General features: G+C 36.8%; 1 protein-coding gene across 1 annotated transcript in view; it reads right to left on the reverse strand.

Moving 5' to 3' along the window:
- Window positions 1–17,196: 17,196 nt before the first annotated feature.
- Window positions 17,197–24,822, reverse strand: part of KIF14 (kinesin family member 14) — a 28,887-nt gene continuing 21,261 nt past the window's right edge. Inside the window, exons 22-29 of the mRNA XM_086463090.1 lie at window positions 23,740–23,834; window positions 22,774–22,995; window positions 22,441–22,625; window positions 21,689–21,847; window positions 21,023–21,142; window positions 18,482–18,556; window positions 17,725–17,863; window positions 17,197–17,588 (exon numbers count right to left, since the gene is read on the reverse strand). Of these exons, the coding sequence (XP_086319216.1) occupies window positions 17,197–17,588; window positions 17,725–17,863; window positions 18,482–18,556; window positions 21,023–21,142; window positions 21,689–21,847; window positions 22,441–22,625; window positions 22,774–22,995; window positions 23,740–23,834 (1,387 nt within the window). The remainder of the gene's footprint in view (window positions 17,589–17,724; window positions 17,864–18,481; window positions 18,557–21,022; window positions 21,143–21,688; window positions 21,848–22,440; window positions 22,626–22,773; window positions 22,996–23,739; window positions 23,835–24,822) is intronic.

Here is a 24,822-nt window from a genome sequence, read left to right on the forward strand (position 1 = left end):
TTTTTTTTTTTTTTAATTGTATAACATGCAAATGAAAATTGAAGATAAAACCACTAAGTTAAGAAAACTGAAATAACTATTTCATAAACCTATGAAGTTTTTTATCATATCATAATTGTAGGTGCCTTTATTCAAAAGCTGTTTAAGATTCAGGGTCATGTTTTTTCTGTAGCAAAGGAGCATGGAATTATAGGCAGGCAGTCATATGATCTCAGACAAGTCATTAATGTAACATGACTTTGTTTGCTTTTGTATGACAGAAGACATTACAAGATATAGCTGACATGCAATATAATTGTAGAATAAATAAATAGCATGATTTTAAAACAAAAAAGGTTCTGAGATATGTTCCTCTCTAATACATGTTTAAAAATGGAAAGAAAAAAGATTTTTTTAAAAAAAATTCTCTTTGAGAAGTAGCTTTCCACTAATACGAGTCACTTGACTCTAAATAATCAACACAGGAACTGTACATGCATATGTAATAGATACTTAATCTTCTTTTTGGTTTTAAGTGTTTATTTTCCCAAATTGTCTAAACTTATTCTTGTTCACAGACTGCCACAGCAGATAAACTGTATACTATGTTTGGATCAGTTAGACATCCTGCAGATTTAGCTAGATGTTGAGACCTTCTGCGTGCATCATTTGCTTTTAAGTTTAGCTTTAATCTGCCTGAGTTTGTTCAAATTTTTTTTTTTTTTTTAGTATTTATTGATAATGCTGATACAGCTGCCTCAGGCAGTTAAAAGCATACAGAGAAGCCCACAGGGATTTACATCACACCCAAAGATGTCATTAAAAGAGTGTTTACCACCTAAGTATTATAATCTACAAAATGTCCAGGAAGTGTCGTGCAAATATTTTCATGCTCTAGGCTTACTCAGTTTCCAATAAAATGAGCAAAATATTTTGGTAACTAATAGGAGGGATCTTACAGAACATAGTCTCATATCCTGCAAACCATTTCACTACCAGGCAATCCTCCTCAAATCCACAAAGTTACATACAGAGCTTGAATCATAGAATACCAGGTTGGAAGGGACCTCAAGGATCATCTGAACCAACCTTTCTTGGCAAAAGCCAAGATCCAGCCCTGATTTTGCATAAAATCCACATACCTCTAGGCTTCTGTTAAAATGACATGATTCCTATCAAGCTACCTAGCTGTGTATATGATCACGCTGGAGATCACAGTTCCAATAAAGAAACCAGGGAAACATTTTTAAAATATATTCAGAACTTCTAAAACTTGCATTTATACATGTCTATAAAATTTACTGAACATTACAACAAAAACCAGCAGCTATCAGGATTTTAAACACCTAGTACCACTGCTTCCATCAAGCCCTTAGCAGTAAAATTAACAATTGGTAATTATTTATTGCAACTGTCAAGCAGAAACAGCAATATCACTTGGCCAGCAAACTGTGTCGCTGTGCAGCCAGGGTTGAAAATTCTTGACTAAGGAGCACACCTGCCCATCAGAACCATTGTTTAACCCTCTCTTCAGGGTGTAGCACAGCGTGCTTCCTGGTGCAGTAGGAAAGGATTCTCTAACGTAATATTCTTCATCACAACAAATATGTGAGCCTGAACAAATTTTCTCAGAAACAGCTGCTTCTATGGTATCTTGGCATTTGAGTAAATGATTTGCAGAAATTCCACAGAGAAGGAGGTACTTTAAAGGCTGCCAGGGAGTGTGATAGGGCTAGAAGAAGAGTGAAGAGGCACAGCTGTGACAGCTGAAAGCAGGATAAGCTGCCACTGATCTGTTTCTATGCTTATCACAACACCCATTAATCAATTCCAATCACAGCAGGCCCACCAACTAAACTATACTCCACCTCTCAAAAACTGACTACTCAGCCTTGTAATCCTCCTGAAAAATTGTTCATCTGAAAAAATGTCAGAGGGACAATGTATTATTTACTTTATTAAAAAAACAAACCTCTTTTTTTAAAAAAAAAAATCAAGCAACAGTTAAAATACCTACAGGCCTTTCTTCCCAAAACTGTTCAAAATTTCACCTACATGATTTTTTGTGTGTAATTTTAAATCAAAAGAAAGCATTTCCCTTCTGCTTTCTCTGAGTTGTGCCATAGATGCTAATTAAGGTCAACAGTAGACTGATAGGTCTGTCTCTTCAAGACAACCTAGAATATAAATAGTTTTTACCCTATTGTTTAAAAAGAGTCTCTTTAAACACAGTTCTCGTGAAAAAATTAAAACTAGAATTACATTTAAAATGACAGAACACACAAATACACCGAATGCACCAAATTGCACTAGCTGAAACAGAATTAGATATGTTCTAGTTGATGGTAGATTTCCCACTATTTTTAAAATTTGCTTTAAGAAGTGTACTTCCCATTGACATTAAAGCTACCATGAATTCAAATTTTATTATGAGCAAAGGGGCTGAAGGGACACCACTGAACACTCTTTGTGTACTTCGCCAGCTCAGCTGGATGTGCAAGTTCTGCAGGTTTTCAACAAGTAGTCTAATTTGCTCAGTACATAGGTTGCAGGAATATTTGTTCACTAGAGCAACTGAGTAGGCAGTTCTGTAATTTGTTTGCTTGTTCACTAATTTTCTAGTCATTAGTGCATTTTACAGTTACTGCTTTTGTTGACTCCAGATCTGTCCACACCAAAACAAAGTTGCAGTTTCAGAGAATATGACATCAGTGAATTAAAAGCAGAATGAAGAAAAATATTTCTACCCATTGCCAGTTCCATAAGATGTTAAAGGATAACAGAGGAAACCATAGATTTTAGAAGGCGAACTTGACTGAGTGAGATTTCTTGGCACAAGGAGTAGAGATAACTGAATTTCTGGTCCCCAGTGCTCTCTGTTACATAGAATTCAGTCCAGTGTTGACAGGCCAGAAGCTTTAAGCTCAACTAGGCATCAAAGAAAGCACTTAATCAGAAGCCTGGCTACTTAAAGCTACCACTTGGAAGGATTAAGTGCACTTTGTCTATCTCTTTGCAATGTCAGTTTAAAGCTTGGAAGGAGGTTTTCAGAATAACCAAATAGATTTAGAAGCTAGAGTCTCTCTACTATCAAGTGGTATCTGTGCACCCAAAGAAAGAGCGCAGGTTTTGGAAAATCTCCAAATACAATACACCACTTTAACAGCTTTCTTATTTATGCGGCTGTCATGTCATTGAAGAATTCTATTCAACCTTTTATAAAAAGCTGCGTATTTAACAGTGGTGTGGGTTTACAAGAGCTAGATGCCTGTTGTGACATTTGTGAAATTTCACTAACTATCAGAGAATAGCACAGGTATTTTCCAAAGACCACGTTGCAAATACATGCAATTTATAGGGCTTCAAAATGTGTATTTGCTGAGAGTTGCTATTATTTACACAGCATCAACAGTTTTCTAGTTTACGCACAAGCAAAAGAAAGAGCCTGGCATAATTACTGTACACAGAACATCAAAGCAGCAAAATTCATACTACTCCTTCAAGGAAGCAGTGGTCCACAGTTACCACTGGCAAGTAATTTGCTTAACTTTTGATTTCTTCCTTTATTTAATAGTATTGGTGTCAACCATCTAAGTGTCAGAAGAGGTCTTTCATGCTAATGTTAAACTTCTTTTATCACCAGAACATAATTCTGAGAGATTCTATACACTGTTCATTAAGACATAGTATCCTGTAATATCACAGGACCTACTTTTATGCTTATTATCAAAATTAGTTTGATAAAAGATGACTGTGCTATATGCATTGGCATTGCAGAACAGCCACGGTAAACACTCTGGGGAAATTCTGAATTTAGAATCAAATCATTCAAGTGATACGTTATTTTCAACTACTTTTCTAATGCTATGACAAACTTGGTAAGTACAACACAACTGCTGCTCATTTTAACAGGCATTACTTTCCTACTTTTTGTCACCTTCATCACATTGGAAAGTTAAGGATTTTTATTTTTTTTTCCTTGTTCTCCCTTCAAAATGGGTTCAACTCATCCTTATTCTTCTAGATAGCTTTCTAGGAACAACAGCATATTATAAAAATACTACCTGTATAATATAAAAGAATTTTGATTCTCAGGCTCTGCTATAATTTCAAAATTTTTTTTTTTTTTCTGACTTGTTTTCAGCTCTAAATTCTCTGGGACAGAGACAGTTGGAAAATGCCTACCAACTAGTTAGCATTTATAAAACCTAAATAATAACAAATATCTTTACCTAAGCAAATTCCTGAGGCGGCCTCTGCAGTGGCAAACTAAAAAAATCTTCAACCCCTTCAAACTCTTTTACAATCTGATTTTGCATTTACACAGGAAAAGAAATGTCTGTATATTTCTCATGTAAAAATAAACCAAAAAAAAAAAAAAAACCAACAGGGAAAAAAAAATTGCTTCCAGCAGACAAAGCACAGGCTAGGAAACTACAGACAGCATCAGCTTAGAGGTCTGCAACTCACAAAGATGGAATATACCAATGCGCTCTGAATATTGTGACATTTAGAAGTACAAAAGTAATAGGAAATGGTTCAGATGTGTGCACACGTAAAAATGTACTTACTCTTTATTTATAAAGAAAGCATTCTAGCACAGAAATCGATTGCGACACCAGATTTAGAAGAATCTAACAGGAATCTAATAACTCGGTCACAAACCACTATTCTACATGAATATGGCTTTTACTGACCTCTTTTGATCATAAAAAGAGCATTGATAAGCTGTCAAGAGAAGTGTACATGGCTCCCAATTTAGGAAAACAAATAAATGAATGTTACAGTCAGAAAAAGTGATTGCAAAAATAAAATAGTCTTATTCAACACAGAAGCAAACATTGTGCATTCAGAGTTATAGTTTCAATTCTGTAGGAAAGGAAGCTTTACTAGTACATCTTATTGTGACTATACAGCTGAAACAAATGGGAAGAGAAGCTGGTGCACTGCTTTGCCTACTGAATTATTAAGTTCCTATTGAAAATGCCTGGCAGATGACTCCTTCCTTTAAAAAGACATTTCATGATGGGAATTTTTGTTAAGCAGTAATCACCTTGACGCTGTATAACTGTAAAAAGTATCAGCATCCTGCTAAATACATGGCTTCCACATTCTAACACATAGACAAGGCAGACAAATATTTCAAGTCACATTGTGCCTTTAGCCTCAAAGAAACTTCCCAATTTAAGTTAACTTAAATATACCAGCCACAGGTTTAACTGCCCGTATGTGATGTTTGATGCTTCGAAAATAGCATGATGATTTTTAATACTGTTTGCAAAACAGTTTTTTAGGTACTGTGAACAACAAATTCTTTCAAGGATTTCTTCTTCCATGTTTAGAATTTTGTTTTTCTATGAAAGCGCCGATTTTCTGAGAAATCAAGAGAAAAGCCAACTATTCTGGTTTGCACCTATGTGTATTTGTGAAGAACAGTTCCCTGACGTCTTCACTTCTCTGTGCAGAGAATGCTGGTAAATGCCTTCTCAGGACACAGCATCGCTTGGTTGAAGCACATAGCAGAGAACAATCTTTATTCTCTGGACAGAATAGCCTACCAATACAGTGTGGCCAGTGCCATGTGTCATAAGTGTGGTTTATGTGTTGTATGTCTTACTGAAGTCTCATCTTTCCTAGACCACTGCTGTAAACTAATAACAAGGAAGTCTAGTCTCAAGCACAGTGAAAAGGGGCCATTAAACCGACAGATTAAAAAGCAGGTTCCACTGGGGTTCTAGGTACTGCAAAACCAGCCACACATGTTCCTCTAACATCAGCACTAAAAAGCACAGGCAAGCAAAACTGCAGGGCTCCCTACATGCAGTGCTGCCAAGTTCAAGTAATAAGGCCTGCTTCCCCTATTACTATATACAAGGACATTGTCTACAGCTGGTTTGTAGTTAACTGTAAGTTCCTTTATAGTGTTACAACTGTATCCATAAAAAGTGTGCACTAAGTTAATAGTTAAATTCTTAAGACAACTTACATATAGGCTATTCTGTAAAGGTTAAAAAATGCCACCTCAGCTAAGCAGGTCCTCCTGAAGTTAAGAATCTAATTCTTCAATAAAAGCTGTTCATGAAGATATAATTAGACCACTGATTTGCTTTGCAACAGAGATAGGAACCACCTAATCTATTTGAATACTTTCTCCCCCCGTCTGTTGAATAAGAAATAGGTTCTCACCTTTGCAAGGCACTTTGAGATCTACTAAATGAGAAACACTGTAGATTTTCATGCAGTTCCAGCCACAGCAGGAGAACAAGAGATAGATTTATGATGATTCTATAGCATCAGAAGTTGGAGAGATGAGGCCGCAACTATCATGATCCAAGTGCATTAATACTCTGCAAAGAGAAATCCTCTCCTTAAATTACGCCTAGCAAGAAATGTACCTACTTCCAGCTTTCTAAGCAAGACTTGACGTATACATCAGGAGATCTATCCAATATTGGTCTTACTGATCTGTATGCAAAATACATCATATTTAATATTACTTATTAGTTGAAATTTTCAATTTTAATTTTTTTTTAGGGACAAGACTACTTAATTACTGTTGCTTTCACTTCACATGTACTCAGGTTTTGTTAGTCGCTTCACTCCATTGCAATGCCACTAAAACGCAGACAAAACAATTCTGGAAGAATCCCATGCTACCAAGACACAATTAATAGAACAGTTTCTAAACCTGTAGTCCAAGATGTTGTAAGCACAATAGTTGACAAGCTGGATTGCTTCATGCCCATGTTTATGATTTTATTGGAGGGACGGGATTGTGAGTAAGTGCACATTGCTCCTTAAACAAGGAATCTCTCTCTCAGAGAAAACCACCACCACCACCATCACCCCCCATCTGATTTACAACCTCACTTTCACAAGCATAGCCAAGGCTGGAGAAAGACAAGTATAGTTTATCTCAGATCCTCTTAGACATTTAGACAGAGCTTGAAAGTATGATGTAAGGCATGCTAACGAACACCAGGGATTATTTTAAACAGGGAACAAAAAAGTTAATAAATAAATAATTTGAGTATTGAGCTTCTCTGAAGACATTAACAGGTTTTCCTAATAATATTTCTCTCTTATTCAGTGCGAATATAAACCTTAATAAACCTCAGTTTCACAATTAGAACACATTTACAACAACTTCTATTTACAAAATTAACCTATTAAAAAAAAAAAAAAAAAAGTCAGCTATTTCTTACCTATTAGTTACAACAGGAAACACCAGAATTTCCAAGTTCCATTCTGAATTTCATCCCTGACCCACTATGTGACTTGTGGGAGAGACAATGAGGAATAAGGAGCCACCCAAGTCCTTGTGTAACAAAACACTGGTTTATTTATAAACATTTTCATGATTAGAAATGATGGAAGAATGAACTTGAAGTTAAACAGGCATAAGATTTGCTTCACTGGGCGATCATCTTTCTTAGCTTTACGTTTTCCAATATTAAATTTGATCTAATAAAATTATTTTTTCTGTGCTATTCACGTGAACATCACGGGAAAAGTCATTCCTTGAGATAGTGGGCCTAACTATAGAAACAATTTCAGAAATGTGTTTGTGATATTGCTAAAATGGTTATTGAACTGTATTTTGCACAAGCAAAATTGCATGCATTTTTTTTTCTTAATAGTAGCTTTAATACACTGAAAATGCTAAACTAAGAACACAAAAAATAAGTCTAGGGTAGTACACACTTTTGCATATAACAGCTATCTTCGTCTTTACAACCATACTATAACTGTCATATAATTACTTAACAGAATATGTAGAAGAAAAGTTTCTCTATAAACTATACAAACCCGCAAACGAACAGATTTGTCTATAGAAACTATTTTTTTAGGAATAGGGTGTGAGCGTTAACTTTTAGGCGGTGTTGAGGTTCCGTCTCTGCCTGGTTGGGAGACGCTGCCGAAAGGGCTCCGAGCCGGCACACCCTTGTGGAACACTTCCATCTAGCGGCTGCAGGAGCGACACTGCGAACTACGGAAGTAAATTGTGACATGGAATACAAACAGCTGATACAACCTCCCTCCCAGTAAACAATCCCCTAATAAATAGCTGAATATTTGATGAAGTTTTCCCACAACCTTACTAGAGGGGAAAGAATAAACAAAAAAAAGCACCACATCCAATATCCATTTTCTTGAAGTTACTCTTTTCAGGAAGCACATGGTAGAGCCACCAGAACTTTTCTAAATAAGAGAAAATCCAAACCTGTAAGTCTAGAAGTTTTTGTAACCATCCATCTTTTCCTGCGAACCCTGTTCAGGGACTGTGCTGGCAAGTGGCAGAATTAAAACAGGTAAGAGAATCATGAAGGAAGTTTTAATAAGTGACAAACAGTTTTGGATAGAGAATTACTCAGTCAGCCCTGGCAGTGGGAGATTTAATTTTACAGTAGAACTAGGCTGGGGAGTATCCCAGCTATCTCCTGAAATAGTCGTGGGACATGGCAGCTCACCAACACAGAACACCAGCAAGGGCTCTTGCTGCTGGAGTATTTCAGAGGTCACAACTTGATTAATCATCTTGTAGAAAGATCCAAGTTTGTGAGATGAAACTTGCATGTTACTGGTCATAATCGAACAAGAACTGAAAGCCAGCTAACAGCAATGTAAACTTTTTTTTGTCTTCATTAAACAAATGCTTTTAAGAGTATAGTTTGGTATTTTAGGGGTAAGAAGTAGAACTGAAAGAATTTCCTTGTAAGGGGAGAGGAGAGCGGCAAATGATAAGACAAACAAACCAAGTCCTATCTATCAACTTTGCTATCTACTGTTGAAAATGGCTCAGGAGTCCAAAAAAAGCACTTGTTGCATTCCACACTTACCCATCTGACTGTCAAGTCCCTTGTTGTTAAACCTTCTTTTAAAAAGCATTTAGGACACCTACTTTCAACATACTCCAGAATTAAACTACAGGACAATTTACTTTCAAAGCAGAGTATCTGACATTAAATAGCATTTAATTTACATGTTTCAACTTCACATTTTATCAATTCACCTTTTTTTTTCCCGTCCATGACCATACATAAATAGCAAAGTTATGATACGAAATCCCAATAGAGAACTTGAGATTCAATTTGGTGCTTAGAAAGCTGGTTTACATACTTTCCTTCTCCCATGTATGTCAATAATCTTTAATAGTTGATGCTACATTAAAACCATTATGCCTTCATTTTTTAAGCAATAAAATTTTCATTTTATATTTATAGAAAATGCAACAGCACATTTAAAAGTTCTGTCATTAAAGCAAATAAATAATAGACAAAAATAAGCATGGCCAGCAGGTCAAGGGAGGTGATTCTGCCCCTCTACTCCGCTCTGGTGAGACCCCACCTGCAGTGCTGCATCCAACTCTGGGGCCCCCAGCACAAGAAAAACATGGACCCGTTGGAGCAGGTGTTCCATCCCTCTTATAAAGACAGGCTGAGATAGTTGTGGTTGTTCAGCCTCAAGAAGAGAAGTCTCGGGGGAAAGTTTATTGTGGCCTTTCAATGCTTAAATGGGACTTGTAAGAAAGATGGGGACAAATATTTTAGCAGGGCCTGTTGTGACGGGACAAGGGGTAATGGTTTTAAACTAAAAGAGGGTAGATTTACACTAGATATAAAAGGAGAAATTTTTCACAATGAGGGTGGTGAAACACTGGCACAGGGTGCCCGGAGAGGTGGAAGCCCCATCCCTGGAAACATTCAAGGTCAGGTTGGACGGGGCTCTGAGCAACCTGATCCAGCTAAAGATGTCCCTGCTCACTGCAGGGGGGTTGGACTAGGTGAGCTCTAAAGGTCCCTTCCAACTCAAACTATTCTATGATACCGTGAAAAATACTGAAAAGTGTAATTCTTAAAAGTGTTGTATCATTACATTTATATTTTCTATTTCATTAATACAATTCTGAATTCATATCATCAGATCATAGAATGTTTTGGGTTGGAAGGGACCTTAAACATCATCTAGCTCCAACCCCCTGCCATGGGCAGGGACACCTTCCACCAGACCAGGTTGCTCCCAGCCCCATCCAGCCTGGCCTTGAACACTGCCAGGGAGGGGGCAGCCACAGCTTCTCTGGGCAACTTGTGCCAGTGCCTCACCACCCTCACAATCTAAATCTCCCCTCTTCCAGTTTGAAACCATTATTTCTCATGCTATAGCTACCCTCCCTGACAAAGAGTCCCTGCCCACCTTTTCTGCAGGGCCCCTTGAAGTGCTGGAAGGCCACTAGAAGGTCTCCCCAGAGCTTTCTCCTCTCCAGGCTGAACAACCCCAGCTCTCTCCGCCTGTCCTCATAAGGGAGGTGCTCCAGCCCCCTGATCATCTTCATGACACTCCTCTGGACCTGCTCGAGAGGGTCCAGAGGAAAGAGCCCGTGTCTGTCTTATGCTGGGGGCCCCAGAGCTGAACGCAGTACTCCCACCCCGGAACTGCGTTTTTTGATGTTACATGCCTAAGAGTGCCGGCATCAGTATTCTTGCTACGTAAACACACTCGCATGCCCCCTGGCCACCAATAAACTTGACGGAACACACTACGGTAAGAGCTAGGGCAGTGGCACATAGACTTATATTGTCAGACTTCCAGGGCAGTGGTTACTAAACCAGGCTTTTGTAGTACAGGTAGTAGCTTACAGTCTAAACAGGGCACAACAGGTTCCCACAACCAGGGGTGAGGAGGAAACACACAGTTAAATAAAAAGCAGTAGATTTTAATAGAAAACTGGAGGAGTGTTCATGTGAATGTATGCACATGTTCAAAGCAAAAACTCAAAAGACTCTAAAAATTCAATACCAAGGCATGAACAAATCCTTAGAAGGCAGCCAAACTCATTGACACAACTAGCCGATACAAAGGTATGAAGAAGGTATCATCACAGCAGATACATATAGAACATGAGCCATCCTGTTTCCTTTTTGGGAGCTCAAAATAGTAAAAATTATTCTTCAGCTTTTGGGAAATAAGTTTTACTTTATATCTATGATTGGTCTTTGCACCATTATTGTTTTCCTACTGTGCCCTCTATGCTTATACACATATATGCATATCTAGCTAGGTACATATATACCTTCCTGTTTGAGTGCAAGGTCTTGTACAAATACATCAGTATGTAACATAGCTTCTCATTTTCCAAGATAAACAATCTCTTTACCAATATCCCCATTTGCACGCTAAGGGGAGAGGTAGAAACACCTTAGTGTGATGTAATTTTCTACCGTACATAATTAACACACATATCATCTTAACATAATTCAGTAAAAGAGGGATTTATACCAATATATAATATTTAGATAAGCTGTGAGACCAAAACCAGTGTTGTAGCAGTTAAAATGCACTTAAACTTGTAGCTTGACATTTATTTATATCACTATAAATAACATTTGAATAAATCTACACGTTTTGAAATATCTTAAATAGCATAAAGCAAGATTAATCAAGTAATGCTTGCAATAGGCTTAAGGAACACGCATGAAAGACATCAAGTGTAGTTTAAATCCGTATGAATATGGGGGGGTGGATTGGGGTTTTTTTGTTTGTCGGTGTTTTGTTTTGGTTTGGAGGGGAGTTTTGTGGTTTTGTTTTGGGTTTTTTTTTTGTTTCTGTTTGTTTTTAATTCCAGCTGACTGCTAACGTGAGGTTTTCTGATACTTTCCTTCCTTTCCCTCAGCTCTTCATAAATCTTTCTGGACTTACTTTAATTAATACAGGTATTCAAAATTAACTCAGATTGAAAGATACCTGAAATTTATTTTTTGTTGTTGTCTATAGTGCTCACTGTTGATGAAATGTTAGCTCAGGAGACCCCTGTCTCAGTTTTGTCCTGTTATCACTCCAACAATCAAGTTATGTGAATGTTGGTTAGGTGATATACACCACCTCCTATTCTAGAAACAAATGCTATCATGAACATTAACATACTAAGACAAGAAGAACAAAAAAAGAAAAACAAAAGAGCAGGAAAAGAATTCAAGAGTAACCAGGTCTTGTTACATATGCTGATTACAGGTCCTAAAAAGAGCAGAAAACAAAGAAACGATGGCAAATATTTTTAATACAAAAAAGTAAAATATTAGAACTCAAAAAAAAGCTAACAGCCCTTCCTTCAGAAAAAGCATAAACAATCTCAGATCCTATGAAAAGCTAGGAAAAGGAAATTAAAATGCTGTCCTAATAATATAAAAAAACCCAAACCCAAACCAAACAAAAACCCCACCTTACCATGAAATCAGAAAAGCTGCGAAACATACAAAGGGACAGGACTCATCCAATCACAAGTGTGTCAGAGCACGTAAGGGATGAGAAGAAATTTCCCATTCAGAAATAATCGCTTGTATTTGTGGCGGTGAATCAGATGTAGTCTCCTCTTCTGCCTGCAGATGCCATTACTGGATCAAATTAAATCTAAACCACAGCTGCTTAATTTTCTACATCTAGAGTATTGTAATGAGTCAGTGTGTGCTAGAAGAGTTTTCATGCTTAACTGCTAACACTGGTACATGTTCTTTAAAAAGCACAGCTAGAATGCATTTTTCTAAAAGTGCGTTTACATACAACGTCTCAGTAACGATGGGCTAACACTGAAGGATTCTCAAGTAATCCCGTGTTCATACACCAAAGACACTTCTTCCCAGGACTGTTATCTTTACCTGAAATAAAGATGTTTCTTATTCCTGATTAGGGATAAAAATGAACAGTTTAGTGTGTCATCACAGTTAGTTTGAATCCCATGGCTTTACCAATTTCCACAACAAAAAAATCAATTCACGTAGTATTTCTGTGCAGTGGTTTACCTCGTGTATTAATGATGGATGATGTTAAAATGTGTCATTTTAATCTTATTTTCCTACTACTAAATATATAAAACGAGAGTCTGAGCTGTAAAAAGCAGTAAAGTAGCAGATCAATAATCTCAGAACCCTTACGTATTTTTATTAATGTAGTACTGTTTTTCAAATCAAGTATTGAACTGAACAAATACCTACTTCTTAACTTCCTCAAACTACTTCTATTATGAAGTGAATTTATTAGATTTTTCTGTTTCGTATTTTCAAATGAAACTAGGGTGCAGAAGTCTGAATACCCCACTTCCCCACTTTGTATTTAAAATTAAAACAAAGATCCCCCCTTTTTCTTTTACGTAAGTCAATAAAATCTGTGTGTCAAATACATAAAGTTCTAATTACTTTTTACCTGAAATCAGACCGAAGAATATTTTCCTAAAGGAATAAGAGGATATTGAAAGAAACAACCAAGAAAACAAAACAAACAACTCTAAAAAACAAAAACACAACCACAAACAACGCACAAGCTACAGATTGCATCACTACATATGAAAAAGGAAAGCCATCATAACGTCAGTAAACAATACATCTCATTGAAGTCTCTAAACATTTCTTCATAGCAGTTCCCACTCCTCTCCCGTGCACGTTCCTCACTGTTCACTCAACGTTTCTTTCAGTGACACAGAGCTGAAGACTGTAGGTTTGAGAACCCCAAAGAAAACCTATCAAGACCAAATTTAGCGCTCTTAGAAGAAGCATGACATGAGTTACCACAGCAACTAAGCTTCAGCCCAAGCCATAAAAGCCCCAGCTATGCAAGTGTGTCTGAACGGGCCCTGTTGGTACCTGTGGCTGTGGATGGAGAAATAATAACTAGAAAACGTTAGCCAAAGGGAGGAAGCATACATGCTGAGGGGTACAGCATTGTTGTTGCTCCAGCCTTGTAGCTATGAGTGATTTTCATGTGTGGGTGCAAGCAAAGTGTGAAGGAAAAAGTGAATGTAGTGTGTGAACAATGATCTGCTGGAAGTAAACATCTTAATTCTATTAACAACAGTTAATTAGTAAAACAGGTGTTTTAAGAAATACTGGTTGTGAACTCACTCCCCTCTGTTTCCCCAGCACCAATATATATTCCTAAAGTAACTTTGTAACATACTAAAGTAAAAACTCTACTTAAATTGCACTTTTTGATGTTCATTTTAGTTTGTGGTTTAGAAGAAACTCCAAAGGCACTATCACAAGAACATTCTTCTGTGTACTACCACTATTTGCCAGAAGGTATCCAGACTCTGACTTTACAGTCAGATCTCTAAAAATGTGAGATGGTGAAGATATCTGAATCGTACTGCACAGCCCTTTATCTCATCAATATTAGGGTTTACTTCATTTCACAACTATGCCTAGCAGGGGATGCAGATACCATGTTCAGCCATGTCAGTTCCTCTGCTGACCTGGGCCTCGCTCACACCCATGTCCAACTCCTTAGAAAGACTAGTAAAATAACGTACCAATCCATCCCAAAATCTGCCTGCTATGATCCCAATTCCTTGACATTCATAATTTATAGACAGACTAGCCTACAGTTATAAATATGCCTTACCTTATGGTATATTACACCAATAGATTACTGGAGCCTCAGCTAGGCTTGTTGATGTATTAATGCAGTATGTTATGAGAGCACTAGCTCACTCTGATGATGTATGTTCACTGTATATATAGTAAGAACAAAGTACTTCAATGATGTATAACTGTAACAAGGCCACCAAGCTGAAGAAAACACTAGCAGAAGTAGGTTTTGTTACCATGTTACTCTAAAAAATGAATATAGTACTAACAATGTAGATAAGAGACTGATCAGTTGACTGATTAGACATGGTTGGTTAGCATAGAGGGGGGGAAAAAAAAAAAAAAAAAGAAAAGAAAAAACGACCACCACCAAGCAGCGGGAAGCTATTGGCAACATTGTCACTCATCCTGCAAAAGCTCAATTTGATATGATTACAGTTGCCCATAGGATACCTCAGTTAAAACCCTATCCAGAACATATTCGCATGGTCTCTTTCTCCTGAGTTTCAAAAAGGCTAAAAAATGAAAGTCAAGTTTGAGCTCCAAGTTTGTAAAGAACTTGTCTTTCAGTTTTAGGAAAAAAAAAAAAAAACACCACACACACAGAGGCAAAAAAATTCTCATAACACACAGAACTACAAAACCAAATGTTTTCTGAGCAATGCTTCTCATTAAATACAAGAACAAGAGCTGAAATGATTAATCATCTGGCAGGTGGAACATCAGTAACAAACTTGCATGTAATTTTGCAGCGGGGACTTAACATTACACCACCACATTTATGAGCAGAAAATGGAAGGGATGGAGTATTCTGATGCTAATACGTCTAGATTAGTTTATGGGTATTCAGCCTCTAAACGTGTGCTGTTAAGTGTCTTAACAGAGGAAAGAAAGAAATGCAAGTAAAGAAGTCTTTTGTTGGTTTTCTTTCACTTGTGAGCCACAGAAAACACCTCTTACTATATTTCGAATTTTTACACTACAATACTTTCAGTAAGGAAGCAGTACTCAGTGACAAAGGAAGGTCTCAAAAACAACAGTATACAGAAGAAAACTGACATGGAATTTACAATTGAAGTTGTAAAAATTGGTGATCAGTTACATGATCTGGTTTTACTCTTTACAATGCTCATGCTTAGATACATGATTCAGAAGTTACATTGTTAAAACTTTCAGCCAAATACAAAATAACACATTTTCAGAAGTAGAAATATAACAGGTTTCTCTTCACTTTTAAAGCACGAAAATCTGAACAACTGAATATACTTTGTTAACCCTTGAGCAGACTTGTAAAAGCCTTTACAGTAGGAATGAGATTAGGCGACATCACACCTCATGGGAGACGGAAATTATTAGCTGCAATAAAAATTGTTGAATATTTTTGATTGCAGGACTGCACTACAAGCCATTTTTTGACAAATTATTAAGGTATACTAGTCTTAAGAAAAACATACTTGGGTTACTGATTCAGCATGATTATCTTTCCCTGTTTTCTCCAAGTCAAAAAAGTGCAAAATTGCTGAATAACAGCATGAATAGTGTGAAAGTTTTCAAAGGAAAAGGACGATTGTCTCTTCTTACTATAGAAATACTTTCTATGAAAAGACCACGAGCCTGGCGTATTCTTGAAGACTGCAGTTCTCAAGATGTTGAGCATCTTCCCTTGGAAGGAAAGATGAGAGCTATGAATATCTGGCTTGGAAGCTTTGATATATAGGGAAAAAAAACTTAGGTTTTAGCTTATTAATCTCTCAGCACCGTTGTGAGTAAAATGTGCTAGGTCCAGGCCTCCTAGAACCCAGTAGTAAAGAATAAAAATTCAAATTCATTTTCATCCTTGCTGTTAATTTTCACTGGCTTCAGCCAGCAGACTAAATGTAAGAGGTTATACAAAGACTACAGTCAAAAGCACAGGGAAGTAATTGATTGGGAAAGTTCTCCACAACCTCATGGGATGATGTACATATTGTTTAGAAAAAGCTATGCTTCTAATCCACTATGAATAGCACTGAAAGTGATTTGAGCAACCAAAAGATAATTCACTAGCAAAAATACTCAACATAAACTTACTTCAGATCCAGTTGAAGAACACATCATTGATACTTTAAGCCCAGATTTTTCAACAGACTACAAAACCCCTTAAAAAAGCATTCATCAAATAAGGTTGTAAAGTACTTTTACCGTCTCTCATTGTATATATTTCTGTCGGGGAAATCTAAGTTTTTGCTTTGTTTAAAAAAAAAAAAATGTTGACATTTAAAAAAATGAAAGGCATAAAAACCACTTTAAAGGTGCAGTAGCGCTACTAGATCATAATGCAGCAGAGGTGAAGCAACAATATTAACAAAAAGATTAGTACCCATATCATCTACCTTTCAAGCGTCTGAGATGGGAGGGCAGTCTCCTTATCTAGCTGTATGCAACAAACGTATGTTACAAATGCCCATCAAAGGAATCTCCTTCCACTGTTACACAAGAGTTCTAAGTCAAAGTCAAATATTAAGAGGTGTGAATGTCCCACCAAGAGTTTACTGTGTTCCCTAGTTATTCCTCAACAGGTTTTAATTTCTCCATTCGTGTTATCTCCAATAGATTTTTTTTTTTTAGTTACTGCATTAAATTATTTCTTATAGGTTTAGGTAATAACAGACTTTTATTAAAACAAAAGGCACTATTTCAAAGCTCCTTAAGGAATTCCATTTTTTCTTGTGAAATTTAGGGTATTTATCCTCATACAACCAAGTAATTTACTTTCATACCACTTACTAATAATATTAACAACAAGTTTTAGCTTTTTATGATATGTTGCTTTCCCTTCGTGCAAAGGGAAAGAGTTTCCCCTGAATTTCCTGATAATGGCATCTTATACCCACTGTATCCTACCAGGTGACAGCTCTTCAGGAAATGGAGGTGAGGACTGGGGTTTGTGTGTGTGTTTTGCAATCCCCTTCCATTTCAAAGGAAAGTCAACTTCACCTGTTTCAACCTGTCCTCCTCGAGTCTCAGTAGTTTCACTACAAAGAGTCTGAGATTTCAGTGATGGCTGTCCTTGTTCAAGTTCAAAATTCATAATAAGGGAATCAACCAGAGTGTCCAATTCTTCCAAGTTCATAAAAGGCACGGGTATTTTCTGGATAGGATTGTTTATGGAAGTAGAAGACGAGGCAAATAAAGTGAAATAGTTGTTAAAATATCCAGCTATGACACAAATGTTTTCTGCAAAGCTCCTGAAAGGGCTTGTGTTTCTGTATGACCCTGTGAAAAACAAAAGCAAGAAGAATCAAATGCAACATTTGGCAATGAGAAACCAATAGACCTCCCTCCCTCTTGCTTTACAGGTCTCCTTAGTCCACAGGTTACTATCAAGACAGGTAATAACCCAGCTAAATACCTTGTAAAATAGAAGAAACAATTTGACAGACTTCAGCTAGGCACTGCTCCAGTTCCAAGTATTTCGCAGCAATGTTAGTACTTTTCTTTATTTTCCGATATAGAGATTCTTCTTCTGGTAATTGAGATTTTATTTCTTTCTGTATTAATAAGAGCAAGTTAAAAAGAACCAAATACATGACAGCACATTAAACATGCCTATTATGGATTCAGTCACATAAAACAGGCCAGTGCTGAAACACAAAATGAAAGCGATACCAAGTCACAAAATGTAAGATAGCTCCAAAAAGAAACACAGATCGTTGACATGGGAAAATTAAAAGCAAATGGAACTGTAAAAAGTTTGCCTCTTAGAAGACAGATTAAATCATCTCTCCTGGCTTTTAATTCAAAATACCATGGGCATAAACTGTTGCAGTAGTTATAACACAATTACACTAGCATTACTGAATTTGAGGCTTTCAACTTAAAAGAAAACAAAGCAGGTGGTTAGGCTGTTCATGATGAACACAAAAAGAAGGAAGGGAAGATACAAGTACCTCCAGAAATACTTTAAGTAAAACTAAAATCAGATAGCTCTGAGTGGAAAGGCAGTAGCCAGAAAAGTTAGCATTCCAATCACAAGAAAGTCATTGAGACAGGAAGTGTTATCATACAATTATAAACGTAAATGTAAACATTCCTCCTCTTTGTTAAATGCACCCTTTACATTTTAACCCCAGACTCAAAGCACACACTTTGTGAAACATTTCTCTTACCTTTCTGCAATAAGAGATGTTATTTTCAAGGTATCTGGCTAATGCCACAACATTATCCTTTATTCGATTTTGAATCTACAAAGAAACTTTTAATTATATTGTACACTTGATTCATGACAAAAGTAAAAGCACATAAATATTTTAGAAGGATAACAATGAACACTGGCATACTAATGAAAAAATATTCAGAAGCAGAAGCAATGTTTTCTGCAACATAACATGCAAATTTTCAAATAAAAATGTTAACTGGTAGAAAATATTGTTAACTATATCTGCAAGGTTTTAAATAACCCTTTAACACAGGAGGATTGAATGAGCAAATTTAAGCATTCGCTAAAGAAAGGTTGTCCTGTAATATTTGTACCTCTATCGTTTTAAGTGGCAGGGGTACTCTTAGTTAATACTCTGGTTTTCTCTCCCAAACTTCACACTAGATACGCCAGCAACAAGCATCTACAGCAATCCTGCAGATACATAGGAATCTGCTGCAAGTGAACAGCGTTATCTGGAAAGCAGACTGCTTAATTCCTTTTGCTGGAAACATGAAGCATTTAGGCAAGAAGACAGGAACATAAAAGATTTTGGACAGTTTCGCTATTATCTGTAGGATTAAGAATAACAACAGTGAAAACCAGAGTAGGAAAAGACAAGCTTTTCTCAAGACAAGCAGTTTATTACTCATATCTGACTGATTTAAACCTTTTATCCCAGGTCACATATTACAGATTTTTGAGTAGTAACAAATTCTTCAGAAATAAGTAGTTATATATCCCAGCTCGTTACTGAGATTTTCTTAATGGCCACAGTTCTGAAAGTTTCTCAAACTTTGAAGAAAAGAACAAAAATAGAAACACATGAGACAGAAGACAGGATTGCTCAGACATAGGTAAACTGTCACCTTCGTCCTCCCATGCTGTCTGTACAAAACATTCTTATTCAGAGGAAAAGCAGCAGAACAAGCCTATATATCCCAATACTGAAAGAAGCATGTATGCTATATTCACCTAGTACCTTGCTGAAGAATATCTCAATGTTTCCAAAGTATTTCCTTGGAATTCAGACAGGCTTTCTGTCAAAACAGTTCACCCGCTAAGAAAGTGGCGTATTTCCAAGGAGTACTCTAACTTGCCTACTGGAATTTTCGTACAGCCACAGAAATATTTTTAACTATAGTGCTTATTCCTTATACTTTATTCTGTGCTTTGTGTAACTCCCTATAGTACCACTTTCCTCATGATTTGTCAGCAAAGTAGAATAAAATCACAAAATATCAGCCTGTAGCTTAAAAAAAGCCCCTCCAGGCAAAAAAAATCTCAAACAACCCACTACTGAATTCAGCATGTAAAGAGGTCTGTTCTGTTTTAAATGTCAAAATACACTAGACACACACCAATAATAGTATGTTTCACAAAAGAGCAACTCCTCCCTGGAAGGTTCTGACTTCAGCATACTAAAAAAAACCAAAACCAAACCTATTTATTTTGATAAAATATAACTGCTGAACTGCTATTTGTGGGAGGGGCCAAACAAAAGTACACACACATCCATTTATTATGAGGTAGTAGGAATCTCTTTTCTTAAAATTACAAGAAGAATTAAATTGAGGTCTTCCTATGAGACCTAAAAGTTTCCCATTGATGCAATTCCTTTTCATATTACAATAAATTTGGAAGGTGACAGGAGCAACTCATTAATAGAATATAAACAATTTGCTGTAACTTTCTTATGAAGAAGTTGCTCAAATTAGAATACCACTGCTGCTTATCAACCTGGAAAATATTTGAAGGTTAGCTGGGATTTCAGCGAATGACACGAAATCAAGCAGGACATTTCTGGCTTCTGTGCTATTAAATAGCCACGTTTTAGTCAACCAATTTCGCTCTGAAGTGCCCAGTTCATGAAAGCACTTCAGCATACCCCAGGAGAACATGAGAAGACTAGCACATGAGAAGACTAGCTCTTATAAGATGCCATTAAACAATCCAAAACTTAGATAGCATGCTCTTTGGGACTAGGACTGTAAGAACAATGTATAACAAAATGAAGTCTTCAAACTTTCTAATAACCTTCCTAACAATAACAGTGAGTGTAGCAATAGCAGAGGTGATTACTATTATCAATATAAAATAACAATTAACTTGCAGGATCATAAAGTGTTATTACATATTAAATATTCAATTTTTTTATAAATCAAACTTTAAAGTAGTATACAGAATAAAAGATCCATTTGCTCCTTTGTACCAGTTTTCATATTCTCCCTCTCTTTCATGGTTAAACTGTGAAATTTTACAGAAAAATGCCCTCCAATGCACAGAGAAATAATTCTAAATAAAATACCCTTAAATGTTCAGTCTACATATGGGTGAAAGGCTAAACACTGCAAAAATTTCTGCAAGACTGTAGTCACACATCTCAAACCTCTGTTACTAATCATAACTGTATTCCTACTAAAAAATTTCTAGACAGACCTGCTGAAAAATAACAGGACATGATCAAGTGCCTCTAAAACAGTAGCAGTTTTTAATCTTACTTTAATCTCACCTCATTTTGTGGATATAGTTTCACGAGTTCTTTCTGCACCATTCTTGCTTTTTCCTGTACAGTACCAATGAGACACTCCAGCCCTGAGCCTACTCCATCATAAATGGCAAGTACAAAGTCCTTTTAAAATAAAGGTTTAAAACATAATGATTAAAGGAATCGATATGGCTTTGGATTAAAACAGATTTTTCCATAGTGGGCTAGAAATGTAATTTTGTTTTGAGTGAACTGTTCAGTGCTGGTCAGTTCAGTCACATGCCATTCTTAGATCACAGGGGCTCAGCACCTTAACCTGCTTTTCCTAATGTTCTTCAGATTTCTGAAAATTCAATGTGGTATTTAATCACAGAGTACTGAAATAAGTATTGAATTTCAGTGAAATAGGTAGACTTGTACAATCTCAGAGCAGATAAAAATCACAAAAATCACAGTATTTTTTCCTCTTTATAGGTGTAAGTTGTACATATTTAAAGTGCTTTTTTTTTAAGGAAAAAAAATTCTAAGGTATTAACACATACCCATTTTCACCATAAAAATTAAGAATTAAACTCTGAAAATGCTTAATTCAGTTGATAAAGTTGTTATATGTAACAATTCGTTTCTGAGTACAGTTACTGAAAATAAATGTGATATCAACCTTACTATTTCTAATAAACATTTTTTCACCTGTAGACTAGTTGCAGGAATGTTGCCGTCCTCAGAAAATGAAATACCGGCTCTTGTAACTACCGCCAAGTGTCCTATGTATTTCATTGTTTGTTTTACTGTTTGGTTTACTTTGCTTTGTGCTTCTGTTACCATCGAGGATATATCTGAAGAACATCCCTGAGAAATAAAGGCATATCATTCACTGAAGCTAGAAAGCATCTTTGGTCAAATAACACACACTTTCTATAATGCAAGAGTTCATAGCACACAATAGCTTGAAGCATTTTCAGCTTTACATCTTCCTACTTCCAATGGCTATCTACCACGGCTAAAAGACCATATGTTGCAACCACAAAGAAGAATGGTATCGTTACACTACACAGTTAAAAAAAGTTATTCTTCACAAGGCTGTAGCATGAACAAGAGTAATATTTACTGGCCACTGGTTTATAAATTTATGAACAGTAGCACTTCACAATCTAAACTAGCATTTGCTCTTGTCACTGCGTGGTTTATCTGCCCCTTTTATGTTTAAGAGCCCGTGCTGTTGTCAGGGCCTGGGCACAGAAACATCTGCTCTACTCTGTGCTACCATAAGGAAGAACAGTTTAGCCAGTAAAAATGCTCCCTTTACTGCTCGTTTTCCTTAGATGTGCCCATTTGCCATTGCATATATTGGACAGCTAAGTGTTTTCAGCAAGTCTGTAGTAAATAATGTATTAATGCATAGAACTTCTCTACACACAGATGAATTCTTTAATATAAGTTACCTGCAACAGTAACTGTAAATAACCTCCCAAGTTCTTTACTTCCTGCCTTAGTTCTTCATCAACTTTTATGGATCCAGGGCACTTTTGGGCATTGTTAAGCCAGAGCTTGGTTAGAACCACAAGCTGGTCAAAAGCAGAGATAATTCTGATGCTGTAGGACTGAGCAGCATGATCAAGAGAGAAAACTACAAGAGAAAGAGATCTGTCAGAAGGTCTGCTTCGCGAATGACTGTGGGAATGTTAATTCTTCTATAGGCAAACATATAAATGCTTGTGCCTCTAGAGACAAGTCATTAGTAATGTTTACTTTAAATTGTTATGAAAATTACTTACAGTTTTCTTGACATTCTTCATCTTGCTGTTCATAAGCTTTTGAAATGGCAGACACTCCAGAGAAAATTATAAACAAATTAGTTAGGAGACTATCTGCTATGCTTTTTCCTCCATCCTGATTCTGTTCCAATAAATCTAAAGCTGAATTTAGAGATTCTTTGCAAATTCCAGGAAGAAATGATTCTGAAAAGCTTGGGCATATGCTGGACTTACTCTGTGAACCTGTAGGATGTAAAAGCAAAGCATATATGCAAGAAACACTTCATAGGAGTGCATAGTCAGCATGTCTTTGAAATGACTATTCTATGTTGCTTCTTCAGCAATGTTCAACTATTCAGAGTAGCAAGGCAGAAATAACACGTATACAATGTTCTAAATAGTTCCTAGATTCAGTTAGTACAAAGACAAATTCCATAGTGAAATTCTTTAACAGGAATCCACCTGTTTCAACTATCAGACCTACAGAGACAGAAAACAACAAAACCCAGCCAATCTAAATAACTGAATGCATAAAAACATTTGGAAGACTGAAGCATCTAGTGTTTCAGAAAAAAGTTTATAAAACCTGACAAAAAGCTGGGGGGAACCTCAGTATTTGAATGAACAGCAACAATTCAAGCAAAGTCTCCAGATTATTCTATCAGGATTCACCCTCTGGCAATTTGTTATATGAACTATCATCTTTCTCCAGTTAACCCGCATAGTTAAGTGGAGTAAAGTTTTAGGTAAATTTCTTAAATAAGGGTCATAAGTGCTGTTCAGGAAGTGTTTGCCCTCGCAAAGCATAATCAAAAATACAAAAAACCCTTATAAACTAGAAGATATTAGAAACGGGGCATTTTTCATTTTGTTTTCCAACCCACACTTTTTTTTTTAAACTACTATTAGAAGTGTGTATCTTTTATATATGTAGTAGTTTCAAGTTCTCAGTATGAAACAAAAGGTGTTCTGTCATATACTAAGTACCTGATACATGAGAAGTCTGCATATCCCGAATTGGTTGCAATTTTATCTCAGACAAACATCCAGAAATTCTCTTGTTCTTCATGAAACTTCTACTTCTAGGAAAGGGTGATAGAGTGAAAACATGAAAAAACTTTAAAACAAGAAAACCTCTCTCCCCATACCCCCTGAAAGTTCAATGAATATTAACAGACATCACGCAAACAAAAACATCTACTTTTAATTAATGGAACTTGGTAACACAGAACCTAAACCAGAGTGAAAGCAAGGCAGTACAGCCCATAGGATGGATCCTACTTACTTTCTTCAGGCTCTTGCTACTATAGCAGGATCTTCATTCCACATTCCCATTTTTAACCTACTGGTTTATTACTGGATTATTATCTAAACTTGAGACAAAACACATTTCTTTCCTACCTACTTGGACCATAGAAAACAGACCTGTAGGCTTTTTTTGATCTTGTTTACTAGACAGAGTGAATTGCTTTTGGAAAGCCAGATAGGAGGGCTTTTTTTCTTGGTAGGAAGCAGACATTCTGTGAAGTTCTCCATTGTCAGTGAGACAATGCTAACTTTGCTTCTCTGGCCTGGCTCTGGGTGCTTAGCTGCCAGTGCCTAAGGTCAGCTCTTGGTAGGAGAGCTGTTTGAGAAGCCTCAGCCAGCCTTGAAGCCTTTAAACAAGACTCAGCAGGGGCTCCACAACTTTTCCTGGAGCTGCATCCAAGATGTGTCTCCCACCCTTGGTCCTGCCTGACTCGCACTGCAGTTGTGTTGTAACCGTGCCTGCTCCTGGCCACGTACACTATTGATCTGGACCTGGAGGCTTGACTTCCCAGTTTGACCTGGGCCCCTGTTGCAATGGCCATGCCAGGCAATCACTGGACTGCAGGCTGACCCTGCTAGCTGTCCCTGGGCCTAATCCTGACTCACTGAGCCATTTTCCCAGCTTAACTTCAGCCCTGCCTCAACATTACATACTTATTTGTGGGTCCAGACTGTCAGCTGGCCCTCGTTACCATGACCAGATCTACTTGCTCACCTCACCCCGGCACTGTGGGGCTAGGCCCTTTTTGGCAAAGGCACTGC

Source organism: Leptosomus discolor, chromosome 3 (genome assembly GCF_034619465.1).
Source record: "Leptosomus discolor isolate bLepDis1 chromosome 3, bLepDis1.hap2, whole genome shotgun sequence".
Lineage (NCBI taxonomy): Eukaryota > Metazoa > Chordata > Aves > Leptosomiformes > Leptosomidae > Leptosomus > Leptosomus discolor.